General features: G+C 38.2%; 1 protein-coding gene across 4 annotated transcripts in view; it reads right to left on the bottom strand.

Annotated features, from left to right (window-relative positions):
* ANO10 (anoctamin 10) overlaps window positions 1-27,081 on the bottom strand; it is a 120,262-nt gene extending 93,181 nt beyond the window's left edge. Inside the window, exons 1-12 of one of the 4 annotated variants that reach the window (XR_012633065.1) lie at window positions 26,978-27,081; window positions 23,826-23,978; window positions 22,539-22,721; window positions 20,425-20,559; window positions 18,644-18,763; window positions 15,573-16,142; window positions 13,759-13,814; window positions 12,124-12,198; window positions 10,981-11,163; window positions 7,425-7,616; window positions 4,879-5,007; window positions 1,283-1,423 (exon numbers count right to left, since the gene is read on the bottom strand). Coding sequence is in view for 3 of the 4 variants with exons in the window: in XM_074898108.1 (XP_074754209.1) it covers window positions 4,879-5,007; window positions 7,425-7,616; window positions 10,981-11,163; window positions 12,124-12,198; window positions 13,759-13,814; window positions 15,573-16,142; window positions 18,644-18,763; window positions 20,425-20,559; window positions 22,539-22,721; window positions 23,826-23,964 (1,782 nt within the window). In the remaining variant the exon portion in view is untranslated. Of the gene's footprint in view, window positions 1-1,282; window positions 1,424-4,878; window positions 5,008-7,424; window positions 7,617-10,980; window positions 11,164-12,123; window positions 12,199-13,758; window positions 13,815-15,572; window positions 16,143-18,643; window positions 18,764-20,424; window positions 20,560-22,538; window positions 22,722-23,825; window positions 23,979-24,970; window positions 25,118-25,966; window positions 26,275-26,977 lie in introns of those variants that run through there. The other 3 variants (XM_074898108.1, XM_074898107.1, XM_074898106.1) reach the window with 3 other exon arrangements.
* Window positions 27,082-27,546: the final 465 nt, after the last annotated feature.

The raw sequence follows: 27,546 nt of genomic DNA, 5'->3' as shown, positions 1-27,546 counted from the left end.
TTTTGAATTTGTCCTAGTTTTGGCTGGCACAGAGTCAATTTTCTTCCTAGTAGCTGGTATAGTGTTGTGTTTTGGATTTAGTATGAGAATAATGTTGATAACACACTGATATTTTTAGTATAAACACTACTTAGCAACAACTAAGTCAAGAATTTTTCAGCTTCTCACACCCTACCAGCAAGCAGGCTGCAGGTACACAAGAAGATGGGAGGGGACACAGCCAGGACAGTTGACCCAAAGTGGCCAAAGGAATGTTCCATCCCATATGACATCATGCCCAGTATATAAACTGGGAGCAGGAGGAGCAGGTTGTTGCTCAGAGACTGGCTGAGCATCAGTCAGTGGGTGGTTAGCAACTGCAGTGTGCATCACTTGTCTTTCTTGGGTATTATTTCACTCTCTTTTTGTCTTTTCATTACAGTTGTTATTATTACTATTATTATTATATTTTAATTAGTAAACTGTTCTTATCTCAACCCATAGGCTTTACTTATTCCTTTTCAATTCTCCTCCCCATCCCATTGTGGGGAGTGAGGTATGAAGGAAGGAAGAGTGAGTGAGCGGCTGCATAGTGCTTAGTTGCCAGTTGGGGTTAAACCACGACACAAGCTAATGCCCAAATGCCTCTATGTGATGTAGAACATCCAGGCTATGTGCACCTCTGCATAAATGCTCTCCGTTAGTTTACTACACTTGAGTGCTGAATACACAACGAGTTACTTTTGGAGATTAGGATACTTTCATGTTACGCTGTACTTTACAGCCATTGCTTCAAAACACCCCTATAGATGTACTGTTTAAAAAAAAATACAAAATCACTAAGACTTGTACATACAACTGATTTCTTGGACTCAACTTTCAGAGTAGTCCTGATTTAGTTAGCATTCTTTGAAGTTATGAGAGTCTACATTAAAAAGAAAGAGTTTTCAGGAACAAAACTCTTTATCAATAGTTTTTAAAGAAAAATAAGAAAGCACTGCAGAATTAAGATTACATCTTGTAATAGTGTGTACTTTAACACACTCCTCCAACTATTCACCAAAGTTCCTCAGAGTAATTTCCTTTTTTTTTCCCCCCCCAAACCAGTGCAAAGTCAGAGGTGACCGGGAACAGTTTCACATGAGCACAGACGCTTGCTTGGAATGTCTTACTTTGCACCTGTACTTCATACCAGAAGTATGTGTCTATGGTAAAGCCTGGAAAACTAAACACACTATTGGATATAACTATTTTTAAATTATGCTAATAAGGGCTTATTGTTTCCTGCTTTAAGGACATTCACCTGCTTCTTTGTCTGAAAACTGCACTTGCTGCACTCAGTTAGCATCCATCCATAAGTAAGAGAGGGGAGTTTCATGGTTCTGCTCCTAGTTCAAATCATGTTGCCATGGAAGCAGATGTTGGATTGATGAAAATAGGTCAACTGTTCAAAAAAAAAGCACTGTTTTAATACTTTAAAATTATTACTAAATACTCTTATTTTAATGCTTACCATTATTTATACTGAAATGCTTAATATTTTATTCTATTTAATCAGCATTTACTTTGCTGATACAACACGTATTCCCACCAAAAATATAGACAGCACAAGAGTGTCATTAATGAAAAAAACTAATTGTTTTGCATAAATCTCTAGGGGCTGGGTATAGAATGCTTAGGAGAATATCACACACAGTAGTTCATTACATTTGGACGGAGTGATGTCAAATGTTGCCATGTAAACATGTTTCCATTTGAAAAGTATTAGTATTATTATTAATAAGCATTAACTTCTTTTGAAAAAAAACAGGACATTGCTAATACCCATGCTTGGCTTTCGTAAGAACAGTGCTTTTTCTGTTTAGCTTTGCATCAAACAGATACATAAACATTCAACTGGATTCTCAATTACTTCTACCTGATAAATATATTTAATGAGAGCTAAGATTTAAGTAGGTTACCCCATCAATTGAACATGTGAAAGCATACAAAGCCTACTAAAAGAAATTGCTTGTGTTCCTTAACATTTTCTCACGGCCTGCCAAGCTGCTGCCAAAATACCATAAACACACCATAAAATTCTCATCTACACCTGTACCAAACCCCAGAAAGTAAAATAACTCACCTGTATCGTGTGCTTCTGGATCTCTACTAGGTGATCTAAAATGCTTTTCTATGAACACCCTGACACATCCAACAGAATTTTCTCCTACCTTGACACTTATGTACTTCAGATGCACCAGGTTTATCTTAGAGGTTTAATGTGATATAATCTGTTCCTGACTCTTTCTTTACAACTGAAATGCACAGTTTAATCATAAATAAATATAGTAAAGGTGTATGAGAATACTGCCAATACATGAGATTTGTGCTCCTCTCGTAGTTCAGAGATCTTTCCTGCAGAAGTAGTAATACTTACAGGAGAGACTCAGCGGTGCAGAAGTCCCACAAATTCAATCCAGCACAAACATACAACACTACTGTGTGTCTTCTACACACAGTTGCTTCTGCCCTGCTCCCTTTCACTAGCAAACTGAGTCAGACAGCTTCTCCCAGATCAGTTCCCTAATCTGATTCATGATGCACCAGATAAAAGAAAGTGCTAGTGTTACAAGTAAGAGGAATAAATACCCAGGAAGCAAAGGCAAAAATAACCCCATCTCTTTAAGCTGCCATAAATCCATACTGCTGCTGTTCATAGTTCCACAGCACCTAGTAATTCTCCCTTCTTTCTACTTTTTGTAATCAATGTTTTAACCTCAAATAAGTAAACATAACTACTGATTAAAAAGAAATTCTGTAACTGAGAATATGTTTGACTATCAACAGAATGGAAACTGTCTTCAATGGAAGTGAAAGTCATGTTAGTTGAGTTCATTTTCATATGGGTTTTCAAATAAAATTCATATACAAAGTGTGTTTCCCTTTGGAGAACTCTTTTGGACTCCAGAAACTTCATCATTTGTGTTACAAAACTTCTTGCTGGATTATATGACCTGAGCTATTCTCTGACTTTAAAAAAACCCACCAAATCCATACCCACGAAGTTGTTAAATATTGTTCAAAATGTACTAAAAGACTGTCCCTCAGGAGACTGCAAAAGTTTTATATTTTACATTGAACACTTTTGGAATTGTTTATAACCAACAATAGCCCAAAAATCACATGGCTTGTAATGCTGCAGAAAAGTACTAGAAAAGATTCATATGTTGACTTTTTGTCTTTGTTTTCTCAGACAATAGTTTGTAATAACACAAAAACAGCCAAAAAAAAAATATTCAGACCAGCATACTTAAAAGTATCCAGCATACTGGATACTTGTGATTAAAACTATTTTTTAAATATACTTTTTCTGACAAGTACATTATGCCTTGGTTTTTTTGTTGTTTTTTAAAGTAAGAACAACAACAATAAGAGAAAACTTAACTTTTCTTTAACCACATGGTTGCCTTTCCCCTCCTCTGGCTCATACAGCATTAGCCTCCATCGGTCTCTTCATACAGTGCAGTTAATTATAGATCAGTGGTTTTCGCCAAAGTTGCTTCTTGGTATAAGGCAACATTTTTGTCTTTATTCCCCTCAGCAGTAATTTACCTTTTCTCTTCAAACTTTCTTCCCTTTGTTTTCTTAATCTCCCTTTCCGCAGTATTATAGATAATTTGAGATACACTGTTAAAAAGGAATTCCAACAGCTGCCTCATTACCATGCTGCAATTCCCGCCATCTAAATGATTGCATATAAGCAGAATTTCATTTTAGAGAGAAAAATACTGGCATTCTCCTATGGCCTACTGAGAAACAGACGTCTGCCTAGAGACCACATAGCCGGCTTCACATTAAAACAGGTAAGATAGGAATAAATACCCAGGAAGCAAAGGCAAAAACAGCCCCATCTCTTTAAGCTGCCACAAATCCATACTGCTTACATTTAGTTGTACAGTTTCCGTATACAATCTCTCTGGATATGATGTCTAGTAATGCACTACAGCATTACATTTAAATTGTCAAATTAGTTTTACATTAAAATACCTCACTAAGGTTAATGCAAACGTTCCCACACGCATAACAGAATATATCAGGCTGTCTGTAGACTCGAACTTCAGTAAACCAGTTGACACGATTCATATTTAAACTCTGCAAACCTCAAGGCTTGGAAAATAAAACTCAAAGCAAGCTATTAATTCATTTCATAATGCTTCACACCTATAAAAACAACAACAAAGTAGTACATGCTCCTGCTGCACCTCTGTAAGGCAATGCAGTTTAACAAATACACAGAGACAACTCAGACTTTTTTGCCACAAGTAATCCAGTTCCGAAAGGCTAAAATAGCATAATGATGAAAGTTAAGGCAAAGTCCTACAATCTCAGTTATTATATAAAATGCCCATAATCATCTCTCCTTGTCTGAAAAGGAAGGATACTCAAGTGCTTATTACATAGAATTAAGAAAAGATGAAACCCAAATGCTGTTACAATCACTAGTATTTACAGTGACCATACATACTTGTTTCAGATAAGCTTACAGGAAACATCCATAAAGATTATATAGGTATAGGAGGTCTTTATAAGATATGCTGGGGTCAAAAACCAAGTGGAGAAATAACCAGATCACAAAAATTATGTTATTTTGCTTCTTGAAATAGCACTATTAAATTCCTGAAATACGTTGAAGCAACAACTACATGGTCTCTTGGGAACATATGGAGAAGTATGCCAACATCCACAGTACATGAAAACACAGAAAAGAAAAAAAATCAAAAAGCAAGACTTTGAAACACTACTTTGATTGGGAAATCTTGATTTCCTTTCAGTATGTGGGGGGGAAGTCTACTTCCTGGTATCATTTCCACTGTTCTTCATGTTATTTGCACATGCACTGTTTGAAGACAGACTTACCTCTACCAATGCCACAGTCAGAATAAGGTCCATTTTTGAATCTGGGAAAAGGGCATTCACTTGTGGAGACATTCCAATCAGTATGCAATTAGTAACAACTGATATTACACTCATAGTTTCAAAAGCCAACTGAAATAAAACACATATATATTTATAGTTATGACAAATACCTCTAATTTACCAATCCCTAAATTACTCTGGACAATACCTCTCTCTTCATTAAACCCTCATAAGACCCATTATTTTAACTTTTTATTTTCCTTCGTCTTTTGAATTCTACAAGAAGAACTTGTTTGGCAAGCAGTCTAGATTTCATCAGCTTTAAGAACAGGCAAGGACAAGACTTCAAGGTTTGTAATATCACTAAGACCACCCGGCAACCCTGAATTTTTCTCTAATTTGATTTCTCCATGGGCACGTATGTGTGTCTGCTGTGAATAAGTTAAACAATATTCTTCCACAATACCATAGCGCTGTAAAGAGCTTGAGAAGTTATTCAGAGACCATGCTACTAGATGTAGGTAATGCCAGATCACCTCCTGAAAAATTTGGAATAATCCTAAAGGAGAAAAGCAGACAGGAAAGCAGCCTTACCCCTGGTATCTTTAGGACTCACAAGCTAAACACATAAAAGAGTATGCACTCATTTACAGTTGTACTCCCAAACATCAATTTCTTTCAGGATAAAGGAAAAAATGCAAAATTCCTAGGGGAACTAATAGTCAGAACACTCTGGTTTTAAAGGTTTTGTCTGAATGTTAAGTAACAGGAAAACATAAGAATGGTTCAGAATGCCTTTTTAAAATCACTACCAGTTATACAAGCTGAAATTTATTGAAAGAAAAAAATTTACCTTTAAATGCATGCAATTGCACAAGTCTAAGAAGCTCTTGCCTACAGAGCTCCCACAAAAGGTCTGAAAATATTACTAGAGCGGGACAATTACTTTTGCAATATAATGGCTACTTATTCCAAGGTCCTCTCTGGAATGAGAAAGACTGACATTGAATTGTAGTAATTGTCACAATGAATTAGCAGAAGTAACTTTCTCCTTGACAACAAGCTGGTGACTCAGCTCACCTGATAAAATAATTCCAGTAATCCTTTAACAGAAATCTTTCAGCCAATGCTCTAACTTCCCTCATGAAACAGATAAAAATAACAACTTAAAAATGTAGTTAATTCACAAAGCAAACGCATTTCTACAATTAAAAACCTACACTATAAAAATTCCAACATGACTGTACCATTAGTACATACGGTTCTTCAGCCTACTCCCTAGATTGAAACAAATTATTCTAGCAAACCCAAATGCTATTAATATAGCTGCAGCTATGCTTGAGACTTATGACCACAGCCTCACTTATCTGATGGTCACACCACTGGTCAATGGAACTATGCCATCAAGATGTTGGCAGCATGGATTTGGACTGAGAAAATGCACGAATGTTAAAACATAATCAGATTATAATTTACACACTTTAATGACTTAAAATTCTCTTAAATTGACTTCATTAATACCTATGTACATTTCTAACAAACATTGCTCAGAATATTTGCTTTGCATGTTTTCAGAGTATGTTTCATTTGAGGTTTGCTGATTTCATTTCTCATCTCCCATTTGTTTCATTTGGTACCGACATTTACAACCCCACCAAATGAAACAATCCACTTGTTTATTGTGCCCTTTGTCTCCATTACATATTGGAAAACTTGTTAAATAAAACTAGAATATGGATCGCCCACTAGAAATTTCCTCCAACCTACTTCACATTCCTTACCAGGCCACTGCTATTACAGAATGCTAGTCTCTGGATGCAACTTAATAGCCTTTCTTTCCATAAAAACCTCTGGTTTTGGAGAAGTTTTACAGGGTTATTTTTAGTCAGAATCAGCTCACTGACTCAGTGTACTCAGCAGGCTCCAAACTAGCTGGTGCTAGCATGACTGCACGGGCAAACAAACGAGGACAGAAAATCCTTAACCCAGTACTAGTAGCATGAAATTGTTTAGACAGACTACAATGTTCAAGCTGTGCAGAAAGGTCCAGCTCCTGCTCACAGGACCAAGTTAGTTTAAAATTAGTCATCTTGAGCACCAGTAACCACAAGGGCACACAGCCAGACACAGATTAGAAATCCAAGTATTTATCTATCACTAATTTTTTTGAAACCCTTGCTGAGTTCTACGCTTCTGAGATTGCATCAGATGTTATCATTTCTAAAATATGTTGGCTGTAAAAAGTACTGGGCAGTATCTAGCAGCTTTGCTTTGTTCAGTTGCAACAGAGTACAAATACAGACATATACAAGGACTAAAGGAAGGATTTGTTTTCTTTTCAAAGGCAACTGAAAGACATGGTCAAAAACTCTACAAAAAAATCACCTTGGATATATAGTTGGATAGATACTATCTGAAGGCACTTGAAGATAACAAAGTACCCACTAAACTTTAAAGTGGCTGATGGGTCAAACACAAAGTTTAGATACATTTGTTGAAACCTCTTTCAAAACAAGTGAATAGAAAAAGACAGACAAAAAAATTACCTGCCAAACACCAATATTTGCTGTGGGTTCTGCAAACGGACGCTTGTAAACTCTACACATCTTTAAGGCATCAGAATATATCTCTGTGATGTTGTTTAACACTGCAAAGACAGCTGCCAGTGGATAAACACACGAGAAAAGACTCACATAGCCAAACTGTAAGAACAACTCCAGGTAGTCATCAAAAGTACCCTGAAAAACACAGCAAAAATAAGAACAACTTTAACCCACATAAAAATATATGAAGAAACACAGAATTAACAATAGAGCTGTAAACACACTTACTCATCCTAAAATCAGCTGTTTAGGAATGACTGGTGACAGAAACCAACAACAAACACTGACCCCATCTACTTAATCTGGAATTATTCAATTACTCAAAACTTCTTAATAAGGGGAGGCCAAGGCTCTTCCTTTTGCCTAATGCATTTTCTGCAAGTCACACTTCCTGTCATTACTACATGAAGTAACTGTATAAATGCATTCATCCCATTCAAGTTCCTGACTATCTCTGTGGAACAGTTACAGAAGAAACAGTGGGGTACAGGTAAAAGGCACCCAGCATTTAAACTGGCAGAACATCTCCTAAGAGCACTGTGACAAGAAAAGTCCTAGTATTTCAGACTGTCCATGAAAGACCTAACCAGAAAGGTAGGTTGGTACACAGGCAACTCTTCTGCTATTTCTCGTTGTTTATTTCAAAATGGGTAACTCAGAATTAGTGGCCCACTTGAAGGCTGAAATGACAGAATGAAGCACTGACATCTGAAAGGAACAATTAATGCAAACAAAAAGTCCCATTCTGGCAAATCTGCAACACATCTGTCACCTGATCTTTAAACCAAGAACGTGCGTACTTAAATGCTGATTAAATATTTGCACGTAGGTTATCATATATATTTGCATATTACTTTTGTAGCATTAATAATAGTTTTCTATGATTACAGCAATTATTTATGAAAGAACCAAACATTTATAAAGAAAAAGAGTTTAGTGAACAAAGGATGGTGACATACCAAGTTAAACTGGGATCTAGCTATCTTATATTTGCCCAGATTGTCTCTCAAAAATGAAATAATAAAAGACGACAATAACAGAGATTATTACAGAAGCCACATAAAATTGGTTTTGGCTCCATGCATCAGCCACATGGTTCTCTAATCTTTTTTGCTGATTATAGTTGTTAAATTGACTGCCCTCTCCAGCACCTAGGGCCTTTTTTTTTTTTTTTTCTATCAAACAGAGAGAGGCAGTAGAAGCCTGCAAGCTCAGAAATCAGCATGGGGTGATAATTACCCACATTTTTCACTTGAGCTTATTTTCAAGTTGCACAGTCTGACAAACTGATCTAAAGGCCAGGCCATGAGGAGCTACCTAACTTTTAAAACCATTGAAATTTTTCCACAGAAACATTTTCTACAAACTCTGAATTTTGGTAATGTCTTCCTTAGGGACGTTTTTGCAGGATCATTCACTGGAGTGGCAGTCACATCATCTGTCCCTGCTATCACTTTCTCAAACAATTGCTGCAGACAGGGAGCAGCACTTCCCTTTGTGCTACTCCTTCTGGTAACTGCACAGTATTCCCACTGCTTCCTCACTCCTTTCTTCTCATTTCCTTGTCCAGTACCTATTGACTTTTAGAACAGCAGAGTATGAAAAGAAAAGGAGTATATATTTTTCTCCTAGTCAATTCATGACAATTTGTGCGGGAAAATAAGAGTCTGATACAATGTTAAAGAAACTTTAAAGTCAGCAAATGAACTACAGCATCAAGAAAATAGAATCAACAAATTCAGGAAGAAAATGAACTAGCGGACAGAAGTAGAAATTTTTTTTAAAAATTCAGCATGTTTTTAATCTTAAACTGGGTTAAGGGATGGAGACTTGAAAAGTGAGAGAGAAAGACGACAAACAAACAAATGTTACAAAGTGAAGGAAGGAAAACAAAAGAGAAGCACCCGAAACAGAATTCTGTCAAGACTGCTGCTAAACTCTTCAGTTACTAAACATAGTCAAATGCTTCCCCCTTGTGACAGATTTAATTTTAGAAATACTCTTGCCTGCTGACAGCTCACCGCTTGCTAACGAATCAGTGGTCTGATACCATGTATTCACAAACACAGCACAATTAAAATCTCTAGACTGAAAATAAAATTAAGGCCTTGAGTACATAGTACCTTGAACTGAAACTGAGGCCAGCAGTGGACACCTCCTAGGAAAAGTCAGAACTCTACAATTGACCTGTTGGGTCTCCGTGGAAAATTATTCAGGGCAGAATGGTACAACAGGTGCAGATACATTTGATCCCACCCTGAACAAGCAGCACCGGGCAACGTGACTCAGAGACACCACACTGGCTTTGTATGTGCCAGCTGAGAATCAGAAGTCAGCTCAGGTCTAAGAAGTAGAGCTTATTCGGTCAGGCGTATCAACGGCTGATGTCGATACACAGCTTTTGGAGCAGTGCTGGCCTATCTGCAGACACAGCAGTAGACTGTGCTGATTTACCAGTTCAGACACTAACTTGGTGATTTCTGCTGTGACCACCATTGTAAAAGAAAAATGTTCTCTAAATCTATCTCCCTTCATATAAAATGTGGGAAATACCAACCTTCCCAAAAGAACGCAAGCATTAACATTTATATAGTTTTTCAATTGCAAAGGTAGTATTTCTTTTGCCTCTTCTTATTTCACAGCACTTTATGCAGGAAGAGAGCAATCTGATACAGTATTAATATCAAATTTCTAACTGCTATTCTCTACCTTTTACCTAAAAGATACACTATCTACATATAATTCTTATTCTGTAAAAGTATAAATCATACAGTATTAACACTCTTATGACTACACTTGCAGCATCTGATCAAGCAAGTTGTCAGCCAGTCTGTAAGGCCTTAGCATACACACTGATGTCTACTTTGTCAATTCCTTTAGAACTGCAAGTAATTAACTGCACAAAGCCTGTTAAATACAATTAAAAATTGTACTGGGTAGGAGGTGGTCAGGAACAGAACTAGGAAGACAGCAAATGCCAAAGCTGTAGTTTCAAGAGGCAAAAGATTCCAGCAATAGTATTAGTTTGAAGAGTTGGTCTCTTCCACCCTCTCCATCTCTGGCCCCAGCCAGATGAGCACATTCTCTCAGACTACAGCTTAACTAACAGTTTAAACCAGCATTGCTGCAAAACCAAACTAAAACAGAAACAGCCTTCCCCTTTCCTATGCCAGGCTACCCATCCTGTTAGCTGCCAGGCTACCCTTGGAGATTAAGGGCATATTACACAAATACTTCTTCCAGTGATACAGGGTAAGATAGCTCCAGATTCAGTTTTCATTCCTACCCCTTTGTTCTGGTGTAACTGGACCCTGCACTGTATCAGTTTCTTGATCCACTGCACCACATAGCTGTATAAACAAGACTAACAGCTAAAATTGATGAAGCTGGAAATAAACTGCCAGGCCAGGCAGCCAGAAATCTTAGGTTGCAATGGCTGATGTCTCTGTCAACTACAGCCTAGAAAACTTTGAACTCTTTTTACAGTAGTAAAACGTACAAAATAAGTGCCCATTTCTTTCTCCAAGTTGATTTGTTCGACTAATGTCAGGTCTGTATCCGTTTTCAGAGAACTCATGCGTTTCTTCATCTTCTTCTTATGTCTCTTTTGGAGCCAGTAAGGAAGCAAGGATTCTGCAAACTGGTTAAGGATCTGCGAAGTTATCAGCAAAGTGGCCAAGCTCTTAAATGTAAAGAAAGAAAAATTAATAAAACTGTGATAAACCAATGATAATTCCCAATTTTCTGTGTTCTAGTAACACTGTAAGTTGTTATACTGGGACAAAAGAAGGCCAGCCTAACAAAACTAGCAATAGCATATGGAAGGTATAGGTGGTCTAGTTCCCATTCTTTGCTACGTGCTGAAAAGGACAAAATAGAACTCAGATGTCTAAACATATTGTGGATCTGAATGTATCTTGAAGACAGTATACAATGAAGGGTAAAGACACACACTTAACATGTGCCAAGTCCAATCACAGAGCTAAACAATTCACTTTTTCCTATTTTTTTTCTTCTTGCTTTTTACCTTAAAGTATAGGAAATGCCACAAATGTCATGTCTTGGTATAGATATCTCAAGTGTTTCGCTAGGGAGGAACAGAGATCTTGAGTTGAAGTTCTTGTTGGGTTGTTCACTATATTTTCCTTATACACAATTTTCATGCATTTGAGTATGAAAGATGTTAACAACAGAAAGCCAATTTAAAATACCAACTACAATTTTTGGAATTATTTTTCCTTTTATTTATTCTCAGCTCCTCATTGTAGTTGTAAACTTAATCATACTCCTATCCTCAAGAGTCTCTCATTAAGAATACTACAGAGAAAACCATTTTCTAACATAAAGGAAAAGAAGGAGGAAATTAAAATTCTCCAGCCCCATCTGTGTGAGGGAATAATCAATTTATTTGAAAAACAGTTCCTCATTTATATGGAGGGACAGAATTGCTTCACTCTTATGATTCTGCAACTGTGCTAGAGGAACTGAAATATGGAAGCTGGATTTCTAAGAAAATATATATGAAATATATTTACTGTCAACTAAATATTATAGAAAAACAATTAAAAACTAAAGTCCTGTTTCAACCAACCCTTTATTTTCCTAGATTCTTCAACATTTTTAAGATATTCTTGGAACTCACCTGCCTCAAAAGCTTCATATCAAACAGCACAAAGGCAATGTAGAAGAGAGATGCAAAACAGTTTAAGAAGTTGAACTGCAAATAGAAGTATTTGTTATTAATACTCAGGCAAAAGTTCAAATGCAAAATATCATCTAATTTAAGTTACCTTGACTAAATAGCTTCCATACAGATGTAAACTATTCATTAAGATTTTCTTTACCATTTTTGAAACTTAGGTCAGAAAAACCCTGTTTTCAATATGGGTCTCATTCAGATTTTCATTTGACAAGTTTAATGCTTTCCTAAAGCAGGGTATACAAAGAAAACTACAATTCATTTATGAAATTTAGACAATAAAAGCACGTCACTTTCTACTTAATTTTCTCTTCTTGGCAGTCTTCCCATAGGTAACGCAATTGAAGGGACATATTGATCTTAATTTAGGGAAATTATTTTTTCAAATGAATACTTTATCAAAATACATGTCATCCAACACAAATCTCAATACATACAACTGTTTTCTCAATATATGTTAGTTAAGAATTATGTTTAATCACTTCAAGAGGTTTTATGACAAAGAGAAATATTCCCTACTTCTAAAATGAGACATAATCACAGTATTATACCTGAAAAATCATAACCTCTGAAGTTTCCTACTTCCCATCAGTGCTGGAGCTCCTTTTTTGGAGCAACATAGATAATATTGGGAACGCAGAGAGCCACTCACAGGGTGAAAGTGAAAGCTGGGGGGGAACTTACACTTGACATTTCTTTTTTTTTTTTTAATTACTTTAAGTAAATTTCCTATGGGGAAAACAGAGATGGTGCTATTTTTTGAGAAAGGCAGAGACAAAGCTATAAAGGATACATACAAGAGTTTCAGCTCGAAAGGTTACCAGTAACAAAGGGATAACAAGCAGATTTTTTTTAAAAAGCATGCAGAGAAAAAAAAGGAACTCTAGAAGAGACTTAAATGATCTTTTCAAAAAGGAAACATAAGATTAAGTCGCAAAACCAGCCAATCTTTACAACTGCTTTTACTGAATATCTTATACAGTAATTCAAGATTTTAGAGTAGAGTTGCTTAGAATTGTCGCTTAAGTACAGTGTTGCATCTGGATATACACCTAAAAGAGCAACCAAACACATATACATACACACACACACACACAAGCTACTTGTTCAGAGCCACAAAGGAAATAGATCAGTATATACTATAAACTGCATAGAACAGATTGATGAACATGTATCTCCAGCATCCTCTGACTAGTTGTCTGAATGTTAGTACAGGTGGAAGTTAATACATGAATTTTTAAAATGTGATTTACCATAAAGTCTTGCAAAAAGTGAAGGGAATAGCTCCCAGTTGAAGACAGGACCACATCAATTAACAGAGAAACTTAAATATACAGAATTCTAATAAAAGAACAAATCAATACAAATAAAAACCCAACTCTCCGCTGTAAAAGAAGGCATCTAAAACAGTCCAGCAGTTACTGCAACCACAACAGAAATCCTGTTTACTCTGACACTTGTGCTAGTATTTGGCCCTGAACAAAAGGTAAGTGAGGTAATGCTAGCAAAGCACTGATAAAACACATGACAAGTTCTCTTTCTAAATAATCTTAAAAGCTGCTTATACTACATACTTACCACTAAGACCTTCAGAATTAAATGATTCTGATAAGAAGATTCCAGCCTGTGATTTTCTAAAATACCAACAAATTATTGATTAGCAAACAGCAGAAACACTTATCATATGCTAGACATTGTTATACAAAGAATAAACAGATCTTTTTCCTCCACCTAAAAATTACTTAACTATTAGTTTATGGGGAATAATTCTTCAAACTCTATGGGAAAAAGAATTTATACTGTACCAGTACCTCGCTTAACCTATGAAGCTGATCGGATGCACAATATTGACATACATATTTTTGGCTACAATTCTGGTATTTTTTTCTACTTCAGAGGTTTTTCCTTTTACATCTTTCTCAGAAGAGCTGTTTTGTAACACAAAAAACATCCATCATTCTTAACACTTAATAAAATGTGCCTAGTTATTGATTTTTCTTTGGCTGAAAACAAACGCAAAGCTAACTGGAATATATCATGACAAAAAAATACCTATTTGCAGCATGGCAGCATAAACACATTTGTTAGCACAGAAAAGGCACAAGCTGTCAGTGTAGTGAGTTACATAAAAACTGTTGCTGTTGAATATGAATCATCATCTTAAAACCAAAAAAATTGGGTTAAAAAAACTGGGTTACCTGTTAAAGACATTTTAGTCTACCTGATCAACACAAATGGACACTTTGCACAAAGGCTTTTTCTTACAGTACAGTGGAAAAAAATGAAACAGAACAGTCAACTGAAACCTAGATGTGAATTTAAAAGATATTATTTAAATAAAATCCTTGAACAGTGATAAACAAATCAAGAAATTGCTTGCTTTTACTACTGCTGCTGTCAAGTTGAATTTGCTGAGCAAATCATTTTGGCATGCATAACCAACCCCCCTTTCAACACCTCTTTTTATTCCATCTTCTGCATCGATCTCCCTTTTGCTTAATCTTTCTTAGTTAATCTTCTGGTTCTCCAGCTTTAGTAATAAGGATTCTGTCCTATAAATGTATGTCATATTGAGCTACACAAACCAGTTAACTCCTCATTAGTTTCATCTATTAACTTTGTCTGAAAGTCATTGCACATGTTCGTAGAAGTGTTAAAATTCAAAATAAGCACTAACATTTCACTATCCTTATGTTAGGTTACAAAACATAAGACCCAATCTGTTAAATCACATGCACGAGGGAAAAAAAAGGCAATCTATTATAACATTCCTCCTCCTCTGAGTGTGCCCAGAGGAAAATATTTTGATAGGGATGTGAAATCTCAGTCTTCGTTATAAATATAGCATACACAAACACTCTCATATGACATTTAGTTGGTGTTTTTTAGATTTTATTCCATTATCTCATTGTCTCTGTCCTGTGCACAGATATATCTGTAAAGTAAGACATACTTAGCAAACCTAAGTTGTGGGTGCAGCCTGCCAGGACAGTCCCTCCTGCCATCCATCTCCAAGATCCCATCCTCATGATCTCACCTCATCCTTTTTGCCAGCACTAGCGCCAATACAGCCAAACAAAGAGCTAAATCAGGAAAAGGGGACTTCCGCACCAAAGGCAGAGAGAGACTGAGGAAGAAGACCAGATCATCCCTTCTGACAGCATGCTAAACTCAGACCAAATTAAACCAAACATGAAACTGCAGTATCAGAACACTCAAAATAAATGTAAGAAGTTAAAATGGCCACCCCTTTTACCCCACAGTAAAAATCTACTTCAGGAAATTTTGTTAGCATTCCACTGAACAAGGATTCACAGTAATGTAGTCGACAAAGAAACAAATTCTAAACATCTGGAATTCTAACTTTAAGGAAGAAGAATAAACTTTCTTACCCCATGAAGTTAAGAATTCAGCAGCAAACCGATAGATACGGTTCATAATTTCAATCACAACAGCATAAATGATACTGGGTACAAACAGCATCAAGCTGCTGAAGTTAGACTCATTCTCTTCATGATAATCCAGAGCCCACTGTTCCAAGTCAAAGTAAATCATCATCACATACAGTGAGAAGTAGAGACAAAGGCACACAAATGGTAAGGACACCAGATAAATCCGTATCTGTCTCTTAATACTTGAGTACACCGGTTCCTCCCTCCCAGTGATGGGATTGATACCAAGTACACCATGGAAGCCTGGTCTTGGTTCTTCAAACTGCCGTTTCATCAACAGCGTCCCCCAACGATATGTCATGATGGCACAAATCCGCTTCCAAACTTCCAATATCACAGTGGACCAGAGCAGATTGAATGTGGCAAACATGACGTATTTGTCATAGTCTTCCCATGCAAACACATAATAAGGAATCCCAATGACAGCCATTGGAATCAAAGCAAATGTGAAGTACTCTAAGAAGCCAAAGTAGAGAGCAATGGTTTCACCAAAATAGCACCGTATCTCATCTGCAGAGAAAAATTAATCAGTTAAGACTGGACTTAACACAGATGTTAGTATAATATCAAACTTGACTTTACATGAAACCCTTCGCCCAAATTTTTTTTCTAAATAGCATAATTAATATTACTGCTTCTTTGTTCCCCTTTCTCCCATGTTCAGAACTTAAGAATGTTGTTTGAATTTTTTTTGAATGTTACATATATACACACACATAAACATATATACATCTATTCAGATGGTAGGGAAGTCAAGTACCTCAATACTTAATATCAGACACCCAGAGGAAAAAAAAACAAAACAACAAACCCAAAACAAAACGACTGGCATTCTTGAAAACATAATCTATCAATGAATGGCTAGGATGGCATAGAAGACATTCAGTATAATAAAAAACAAACTTTAACAGCAAGTGACACCTAACTTCTGCAGCTTCTTCCTGGCATATATCTGGGAAATAAATTTGTTACAGCCTGCTCAGGGCCAGAAAAAGACTAGTTGTGTTGTGCCAGTCCTCAAGGAACTAAAGGAATAGATGGAAAGGTATTTTAACCATGTCAGATAGCACATCCAGGCTGAGACACCTCCTTCAGCAGAAAACCGATACATGAAATAAGTGCTGTACTCATCAAGATTGTCTGCTCAGGTGTTAAAAGACCTGAAAAGTGCTCTACTAATGGATATATTTCATGACAGATGTATTGCCTCCAAGGAAGGACAAGATCTCACTTATCTGACTACTAACAAAAAGAATGTAGGAGTATTATTCAACATAATCTAGAAATGGCACCACATAATAAGATACAGAAATGCCTAGCAAACCAAGTTTAGAATGCTGAAATCTGTTTTATCTTTGCCTGTTTGGAAGACCAGATTGCTTGTATGCCACTGCTATGTCTTCACCAGCTTAACAAAACAGCCACGACATCACCACCTCAGAACTGACACTGTAAATGTACTCTCCATGATAAACTAGCACATCAAAACCTAATGTGCAATACCAGAATATTCTTATGGCTTATAGTTTACAAAACACTACAGCAGAAATTCACAACTGCCAATCAGATAAGACTCTGAAAGAAAGAGAAGAATCAGCACTCCAACATCCCTCTCAATCAAAACTTTCTTCACAAGTAAGTTCAAGTGTAGGTCATGAGCATCATTTCACACTCCAAACACACAACATGAAAGACATCCCTAAATTAGTACATACATAACAGGGTTCCTGGGATTTACTTTGAAATTCTGTGTATATTAAGTATCAGTCAAAAAAAGCCCCTCTCCTGCATAAACAAAAGACAAGCACACAGTAAGGCCCCTAACACAATACTCCAGAGGCAGGCATTATCGAGCCAGATCCTGAACTTCCTGTAGCTCAGTAAAGAATCTGCAAAACTCAGAGGTTAATAATCAGGCAAACTCTCAAATGTTTATTTTCTTATTTTTAAGTAAAGTTTGCAGGTTTAGAATCCAGAATGTAACTTTCAACACTGACAGACTAAAAATAATTTTAAGCTTATTCAGTATGTAAAATATACTTAAGTGACATTGGCATGTAACAACATACAGTCTTCATAAAGATAATGAATTTAAAACAAACAGTTGTAAACACACTCTTGACATGCCTACAACTCAAAATAACTTGGGGAATTTCAAACGTTGAGGAGCTTTCCTGCCAAGAGTCAGTTTGAGAAAACAGTCTTGGCTTAGTCCATTAGTTCTTTTTTACTAGTGGGTAGGGAGAACTTGTGATGCGCAGCCTGTTGTAACACGGAAGTTTGCAGACTCTGAGCCACCACTTAACCAAGTCTTGAACGGTTTCAGGAGGTTACACAGGAATCACTGAAGAGGAAAAACTTGTCCAACTGGTAAAAGAGCAATGGTCTAATTTAAAGACTATGCTAGATGATCACGGTGCAATTACTGAGCCTCTGAACTGCCCTCCAGCTCCAACTTGGAAACCATGACCAAAGGCCTACATACAGAACTCCTGCAGCCATGAGAAAGAAAATCAGGAGACAGCAGCCTGCTTCACTCCAGAACAGTTGTACTGCAAGTCATTATAGCAGAAGATTATCCTACAGACACCTTAGAATCAAAGAGAATTCAAAGAAATGACCTCAGCTGTGCATGTCAAGATGTCTGGAAATGCAGATGCTTCCTTCACCAGAGCCTAAGACACTCTGTTGATTCCAAGACCAGTAAAAGCAAGGCTGGCTAAAACAAGGAGTTTGGTTCACAATGGCCAACAAAGCAAGTGGGGCAAAAAGGCAACGTTAGAGGAGGTGAACTACAATGGGTAATTGGGGATGGGAAAAGGCAAACTCTTAGTGAAACAACAGACTTTTTGGTATAATACTCACCTTCCACACAGGAGTTTCACTTCTATAGAGGCTAAATGCTGGAGTAGAAGTTAGGAAAGACCCTTGGTCTTCTCAACAAACTGAAAAGAAAACTTCTCCAGAAGAAACCCTGCACATTATTTGTAGTGGAGTAAGTGTTCACATACCTAAAGGTTGATAGCCAACTTTCACTCGGCCATACCAGCTATGACGGAGCTTTTTTAACTCTTCTCTATCATGCAGTGGGAAAATCTGAACTAGAATACCACTAGTCAATAATCTTCTCACTAGAAGGAAAAAATTAAAAAAAAGAAGAGAGGTACCTAGTACTCCCTTCAAAGGACAGTGAAGATGATACAAGCAAACAGGTTACATTATGTACTTAGCAAGCCTAAAGTTCCTTTGAAATAAATCTAGCATTCAAACCCTAAAACCAAATAAATTGTCTGCACGTTAGTTAAAAATTATTCATTACAGAAAGTAGTTCTACCTATTCCTACAAAGACTGTGCTGTCCACTGGAAGAGAAAGAGTAAACTTCTTACATCTATTAACTATATCATAGGTTTGCAATATAATCAGTTGCAGCTTGAATAATAAAAAGTGCTACAGGTCAGAACTGAAATGCCATGTATAGCTTTGTGGGGATGGTCTAGCTCTTGCATTTGAGCAAAGAAAGGCATAACAAAATCAAACTGACATAGCAGAACCAAACCAAAACACTAAATTTCAGAGTCATTGTTGTATTAGTTGTGGAAAACATACTAAACCCATTTTTGAACTATTAATTTACACTAATTCATAAATTACAACACATCTTCATTGCAAACAAATCAAATACTCCATAATTTGTATTTAACTTTGTTGTGGAAAGCAACACTACCTGTGCAGGAAAACAATTAACAAACTGTTCTGGAAGTTACAACCACAGAAATATTAAAAAAGAAAATAAATTCAAGAACAGGAGAGGGGGGGCTCTGGAAGTTTTGAGATAGTTTTTTTACCATTTCCCATCAGCATCTACTTGACATAACTAGAAAAAATACCTTATCTATATAAAAATTACCAATGTAAACTCATCTGACATCTACTTTTATTTATTCTTGAACCACTGATATGCACAGATGTCTTTTTTTGATGATCAACACTAATGAATAAAGACACTGTTATTAAAAGGACATACAAACATTAAGATATATCCTCTTAAGAAAATGTAGTGTCTCTGCCAGTGGACCAGTTTCAGCTACCATAAAAATAGCACTCGTTCTCATTGCTTTTTTCTCTCATGAAAAGGAAGAGCTTTTGAACAAATAGGAGGATAAATGGAATCGAATGAAATAAAACTTGCTTCGTATTGTGAAATGTATAGCTCTAGAACACTGTTACTCATTCCAGTATTTTTATACAAGACAAACCAAGTATATCATTATGTAATTTTTTAGAAAACAATTATTTGGGGTACTAATTATAAAAATAATGTATGACATCAATATACGTGAAAATTATCCAACTGAAAAAAGCATAAGGCCCAAGCCTCAGCCTCACAGAAAGACTCAGGATGGAAGGCCCTCTGGAAGTCACCTGGTTCAACTTCCTGCTCAAAGTGGGTCCAGCTTAAATTGGGCTGCTCAGGGCCTTGTCTAGTGAAGACTTAAAGTCTCCCATGAGAGAGTTACCACAAGCTATCTGAAGCCCTGTTCTAGTGTTTTACCTTCATCATGAAACATTTGCTCATCAGCTATTCAGAATTACTCTTGTTGCACTGTGCATCCATTGCCTCTTGTCCTATCACTGCTGTGGATTGGTGAGAAAACAAAGTTGATTAAAAATAGTAGGACTTTAATGTCTTAAGGATTTGTCTTCACTGCAGGAAAATTAAGTTTCTTTCACCATCTTACATCAACACTATCCTACACAGTGAGTTACAAGCAACAAACTGCATTGCTTACCAATTGATTTTCCTGGATACAGCTTTGCCTGAGGATATCCAGGGATCATTTTTTCATCTTTAGCTCTCAAATTTTCGAGTTCATGTTTGATGATGTACTGACATTCTGCCATCGTAAGGAAATTGTGATTGTCATCTAAATCAAAAAGAAAGTAGTATGAAGTTGAGCAGCATAGGGAGACAACCCTGGCAGCAAATAACTATAAAAATGACCAGAATCAGAAAAAAATATTACATTATGTAACAACTACTGCCAATCAACATCCATTACCAAAACCTCCACATTTTGAAATAAATATCTTGGGCAGAAGTTTTCTCTAACTGGCACGTGTTGGCCACTGCGTTTCTGACTACCCAGGTGAACTAAGAGAACAAATCTTACTCAAGAGACAGATATACCCCTGAAGTACTAATTACTGGAGGCTGGGACAGTATACTAGCAAGTACTACATGCTCTTGCCCTGCTGAAAGACACCTACATAGGCATCCGCTATTTGCAAATCTTGGAATCTCCATACCCCTTTCTGCCATACAGTTCCTGAAGTTTTTTCAGAACGAAAACCAGTAAGATGTCAGGACAAATCTCCTTTTCAGTAAGCATTTCACACCAAGTATCACAGAACCTTGTTCTTTATTTCCCGTACGACACAATGATAAGACAATCGTGACAATTAACTCTAATAAAAATACAGAAATAAGGTAAAACAATAAGAAACTTTTCCAAAAATCCCAGAAGAGGGATTTGGAATTTCCAAGAGCTACAGCAACAAATTTATCATCAGTCCCATCAATTTATCATGAAGGAAACAGTCTGATTTCCTTGAGATAACAACAAATTGATCCCCCCCCCCCCCCCCCCCCCCCCTTAGGAATAAAAAACTATAGGAACAGCCCTAAATACACTAAGAAACTAAACCAGCAACAAATCTCTAATACAAAAATAAGAATACAGTATCAGTGAAACTGGAGAACTAGAAATAATAGTAAGACAAGACAGGCTGAAGGGTTTCTTGTAGATAACACTTATTTCACCTCATCTCAGCATGGTCAACTATTTTATCCACTGATCAGATCTGGAAAAAAACTTAATATTAGGGTTTTAAAAGAAGAAAAAAGAACAGGAGATACAGCAAAAATTATCTTTTAGATTTACAGTAGTTGGAGTTCCAGCTGCTACTAGAGAATCTGTTAGCAATGACAGATTAGCATTAAGAATGTAAGTGCCTAAAAGAAATGGAAATGTCACCTTTGCAACTGACAATTCTTCTCAAGGCTTCCTAATTTCAGGAAAGCAAGGTCACAAAAGAAAAGGCACGGCAACAGTTACTGCACACAGCAGCACTGTTGAATAAACTGGCACTAAAAAAAACCCCAAAACTCAACTCTATTATTGTTTCAGACAGACCCAAGAACATTTGTATTGAAACTGTAAAACGCATCACCAAAATAGGCACATAAGAAGTATTAGCAAGTCTAAACTGAACTCCAACGTTTGCCTAGAGAGCAAAATGAATTATGCTATTGTAAGGGGGTTAAATACCTTATAGGTAGTACATTTAAATAAAAATGTTACTTTGTTGGCACCTCCTCAAAAAAAAAGACAATAAGAAATGATTTTGCTAATCATGCCCAAATGCCATTGAATGGCTCTGCAGTATTATTTAACTATTTAGTTTGATGTGTAAATATAATAAAGCTAAATGTTTCTATTTTCTCCAGCTAATTATAAAATAATAAGCCTCAAAACTGGCTCAGAGAAATTAAATTGCTATGTTAATTCGTAACATTGATAATCCTGCACTCATGTTCATTGACCATTTCTTCTTCTCTTATTTACAACCAAAATATTTCATACAAATACAAGACTATTTGGAGCATACAAAAGCATAAAGTTAAACACAATCAAAAAGTAAGAATCATGTGAAAGAAAAAAAATGTAATTTTATTATATGATCTGAGTAGGTAAAAATGACTCTTTTTCATGGCTCGTTCTTCCTATTCCTGTTCACTGTTACCACGCCAAGGAACAGAAAGACCATGAAAGATTTAACAGTGTAACTGCTTATAATCTTTAGCCACAGCTTTGCAATGACAAAGACGCCTAAAATTGCTTACCTGCAAAATCTCTGAAAGTTTTTCTACTGCTGTACGTAAAAGTTCTCATTGAGTTATCATTACATTCCTTCACCAAACCCACAGTTTCAGCGCCCAGCAACAGCCTTAAGTGGGAAGCTCCAACTAGATAAATATTTTCTTCTCCCTTTTCTGTGACCAATGGTTTAACCAGCAGTTGTGCACCTTTAAAGTAAAGAAAGGCAAAATAAGGAAGAAAATACATAAAATTTACCTCTCAAAAACCTAGTATTTTAGCATCCATCATATTGGACCTCGGTATCAGGAGCACTGAAGTGGCATCTTTTTAAGGGCAGAAAGACTTAAGGCTTCAACAGCACCTGACGTTTGGTATTCAGAATCTTGCAGGGTCACCCCCTGATTTAGCCCTGTTTCTGTAGAAGTGCTCACAGTGAACTGGAACAATTGCAAGAGTTTGGATCTACTCCCCTAATGCTCACACCATGTAAGCAACCACTGCTTCTGCGAACAGTCTCTATCCTTTTAAGGAGACTACACTTTTGAAAAAGAAACACACCTGACTTATCCAACAGAGGCCTGACAGCAAGTTTCTAGTCACAAATCCAGTAGTCACAGAAATATTACTGACCATAAAATATAAGCTACAACAGCCATAAATAATGCCTTGCTAAAAAATGTAAAGAAAAAAAAGTCTAAGAAATTACAAATTAATTAGCCAACTTCAATTCCTGTAAGTATACTAAAACAAGTAATGAAATACTGTCTTTGTAACAGCCTACAAGCTATCAAAGAGAAAATTAAAATCCAACATGAATTTATTAAGATTAAATTGCTTCCTACTAACTCAACTTTTGTTCTACAACATGGTACCAAGTCTTGTGGACAGGTCAGTAGATGCGATGCATCTTCATTCTGGCAAGGTTTACAATGTTCTCATAAGCAAGCAGAGAAACATGCTCTAGACAATTAATATAAAAACTAGTATCAAAACTATGTTGAAAGAAAGGTTTCACCGCAAAAAATTGCAAGATTCTAGAGCTCAACAGGCATCTGACCTTAAGCTAAAATTTTCATTAATAACTGGGTTAACAGTGTTCAATTATTACACCTTCATGACACCAGCATAAAGCTCTACTCTCACATAAAATTATACGGCTTCAAAAATGCCCTGCGATTCAAAATGGAGTGGGATTGGCTAAACAATAATTAAACCATAAATTACCTGAAAACTAATTTTTTGTATGCCTTCAGATTACAACAACAGCCATTCTGATTTCAAAGTGTTACAGAAAATCATACTGTACTCACCTCCATTTGCTTTTTTGTCCACAATTCGTTTAGTGAACCATTTTATGGTTTCCTCTTTGGTGCCTTTTGCAAGCTCAATTACTACCAGAGGCCTGAAGTTAGACTCAAAAGTATCCAAGAAAGACCAGCTTTCCGCCATCTTTTGAGAGCTTGCTAAGTACAAAAATAAAACAAAAATGCCAGTGTTAAAAAAATATTTGGTATCAATCTAAAAACCACAAAACTTTACTAAGCACAGATATACATAACTCACTATAGTTAAGTGGCAGGTGCCCACTTCTGTGGACCTACTGGGAAGAGCAGTTTGAATAACCTCTCCAACTGTCACTTGACAAGATGCTACCAGACTTTGGTGGCATTTATGTACTACTCTGCAAGTAGGAAAACTGTTGTTGCTATGTATAGCAAAGTAGTAGTGATGAGAAAGCAAATAAATTCAAACAAAGTAATAAGGAGAAACTATCATCAAAAACAACAGCTTGCAACTTTCTACAGTGTATTTGTTAGCAAATGAAAACATTAACAGAAGGAAACATTAGTCAAACAGATATCTAAAACCAGTATGGTTCTCCTGGTAAGAGTGTGCAAACACATTATATGTGTTAAAGGAGTTAAACACGTTAAAGGAGGAACCTTTCAGTTAATCTTGTGAAGCTTTAACCACACCAAGGAAACATACCACCTTGGGTAGGTGAGTAGGACACCTATCATACAGATAGGCAAATTACGCACAAAGCAATTAAATGACTTGTCAAAAGATATAAACCACATGTTCTGTGACAAAGTCCAGCTGCATAGTATTGAGTATCAGCACAGCTTTACATGTAAATAATCCAAGTGAACCTTTATAGAACCACAGAATGATTTAGGTTGTAAAAAACCTTTAAGATCATCAAGTCCAACCATTAACCTAACACTGACAAGTCTCACAAAACCATGTCCCTAAGCACCATGCCTACACGTTTTTTAAGTACCTTCAGGGATGGTGACTCAACCACTTCCCTGGGCAGCCTGTTCCAATGCTTGACAACCCTTTTGGTCAAGAAATTTCTCCTAATATCCAATCTAAGCCTCCTCTGGCGCAACTTGAGGCTGTTTCCTCTTATCCTATCACTTTTTGCTTGAGAGAAGAGACCAACACCCACCTTGCTACAACCTCCTTTCAGGTAGCTGTAGAGAGCGATGAGGTCTCCCCTCAGCCTCCTTTTCTCCAGGCTAAACAACCTCAGTTCCCTCAGCTGTTTCTCTTCAGCCTTGTTGACATTTTTCCTTCAATTTTTATATATATGATTCTAGAGAGAACATTGTATCATGCTTAAAGGTGTTGATAGAAAAAGATAATCTGGTAGTTAACCTACTCAGTTAAAATTTAAGAAACTCAACCAAAAAACCTATCAGAGACTGAATTTACCAAATTTAAAACTGAAGAGAAGGTTTGGTGCTTTGGGGTTTCTTTTGCTATTAACTTCACGATTAAGAAGAAAAGAAATTATTTTACCCACTGTGTTTAAGCAGTTTCCCTCCTCCTGTTCAAAGACTAAAATTACTTAATTTCTAAGTTGCTATAAGGATGCAGTTCAGCTTTTATGACAGCTACACTTGTGTGATTCACAGAGAAATCACAATCTCCAGTACTTCATATGAATTATCCCACAAAACACAGTGATACTGTAAACATACACATATTATAATAAACAAGTCTATTTGCTTTTGTCTGGCAAAGCTTTCAAGCCAAACGTCAATGGGTTTTCAGTTAGTTTCACTTGCCAGTTCACATGCACACAATTCTGCAGCATTCAGATTTACAAGCTCTGAACCCAAGTATGTATGTCTACAAAAGAAATACACTAGATTAATAAAATATTTTAAAACAGTTTAGATGTTTTTATATCTGCACAAGCAGAATCAGACAAAAGAAAACATAAACAGGGATAAGGCACTGTAACTGTGATTGTCAATGACTGACTATACTGTCTTGACAAGTCACTCCACCTTACTGCATCACTTTCCATAATCAGTTTTTTTTTAAAAAAGGTAATGCCTGCCACATTGTGCATAGTGCAATTTCTAAAGAATTTTAAAAATTAAATGCACTACATCATCATTAAATATTACTAGTTAAGAATATAACTTCACAGCACCGTTACCTTCTGAAAACAGCCTTTGTATAAACAGCATGCCACTCGGTAAACTTGGCTCCTACCATTTATTCAGAATCACTGTGCTTGGCGTGGTGACTAAGATTTGTTATTTTTAGGCATATTACTACTGAAAACTAGAACAGGGCTGAAGCACTCTGCCAACTTGCGTTTGTGATGTCCTGTGCCACAGAGGAGCTAGTTCAATGCCCAGCACAGGCCCTGTGAGATGTAACTCGGCCTCTTCTCCCACACCTACTTACAGCCCAACTTACGACAGACCCAGAAGCCTGGGGAACAGCGACAAAAGCACCCCTGACCCCTCAGTCCACCTCCCAGGCACGAAGCCGCTGGGTGGCCGCCCGCGGCGGTCTCCAAGCCAAGCGCACCCCGCAGGGCCGAGGGAGCTGCGGCCGCTCTCCGGGGCGGCTCGCACGGTGGCCGTGCAGAGGCAGCGGCAGCCCCGCTGCCCAGCAGCCCCGACACCGGCCCGGAGACCCTAGGCAGCCAGAACTGGCAGCGCCCCTCGCCGCCGCCACCGCCGCCGCTTTGAGGCGACGTCCTCCCGCTGCCAGACTGCGCCTCGCTCTCCTCTTACAGGAACCGGACGACCGGGAGGAGAGAGGCGAGGCCGGGCCGGCCCCCCCCGCCGGCGCGGCCGGTGACTCACTCCCTCCCGCCAGGCCGCCCTCCGCCAGCGGCCGCGCCCCTGCCCTCTCCCCGCCGCCGCCCGCAGCCCACCGGGGTCGGCGCCCGAGCGCCGCCCGAAGCGGCGGGGGGATGGGGGAAGAGGGGTGCCTACAGCTGCGACGGGCACCGCGACGGGCCCAGAGCCCCCGGGCCCGGCATCCTCCCAGCTCCCGTAAACGCCGCCGGGCGAGCGTGCCGGAGCGATTAGGGGCGGCTCGGCGCTGGCCCCGAGCCACGGCGGGGAAGGCCGGGGTGGGCGGGCAGGAGGGAGGCCCCTCCCCTCGCGGCGGCGGCGCAGGCAGCGAGAGCCCCCTCCCCACTCACCGCCGGCTGCCGGCTCCACATCCGCAGGGCAGGGCGGGAGGCGGGAGGCGGCCGCAGGCGGCCGGCGCTGGCGGGAGGGGCGCCGGGGCGGCCCAACATGCCGCCGCTGCCGCTGGCCACGCCCCTGGCCCCGAGGCCCCGCCCGCCGCCGGCGGCTCCCCTCCTCCCATTGGCCGAAGGCGGCGCTACCCCGCCCCGTCCTCGTGCTCACGGGGCAAGCGCGGGAGCTCTGAGGCGAGGCCCCGGGTCTTGGCCGCGGCTGGGGCCTCCCGGCGGTGGCGGTTGTCGGCCCCGCCCCCTCTGTCCCGTGAGCCATAATGCTTTGAAGACACTCTTATTACAGTGTTATATCAACACTCGCACGGAGCGTGAGCTCTCGCTTCACCCTCCTTTTCTTTTGCACCGTTCCTGTGCGGTCTCCTGTCAGGCCAAACCTCCTTCTGGAGCTCGAGCTAAAAGCCCTGCACTTCAGCTGCGTTAGTTTTACTTCTAAATATCGTTTTCTACAGGCAAAAGAGGCCACGTTTACATTCTGATACTGAGATTTTTGTAGAGAAAATAATTCCACG

This window comes from Athene noctua, chromosome 2 (assembly GCF_965140245.1).
Source record: "Athene noctua chromosome 2, bAthNoc1.hap1.1, whole genome shotgun sequence".
In the NCBI taxonomy this organism is placed as follows: Eukaryota; Metazoa; Chordata; class Aves; order Strigiformes; family Strigidae; genus Athene; species Athene noctua.
This window is presented reverse-complemented; position numbering and strand designations above follow the sequence as displayed.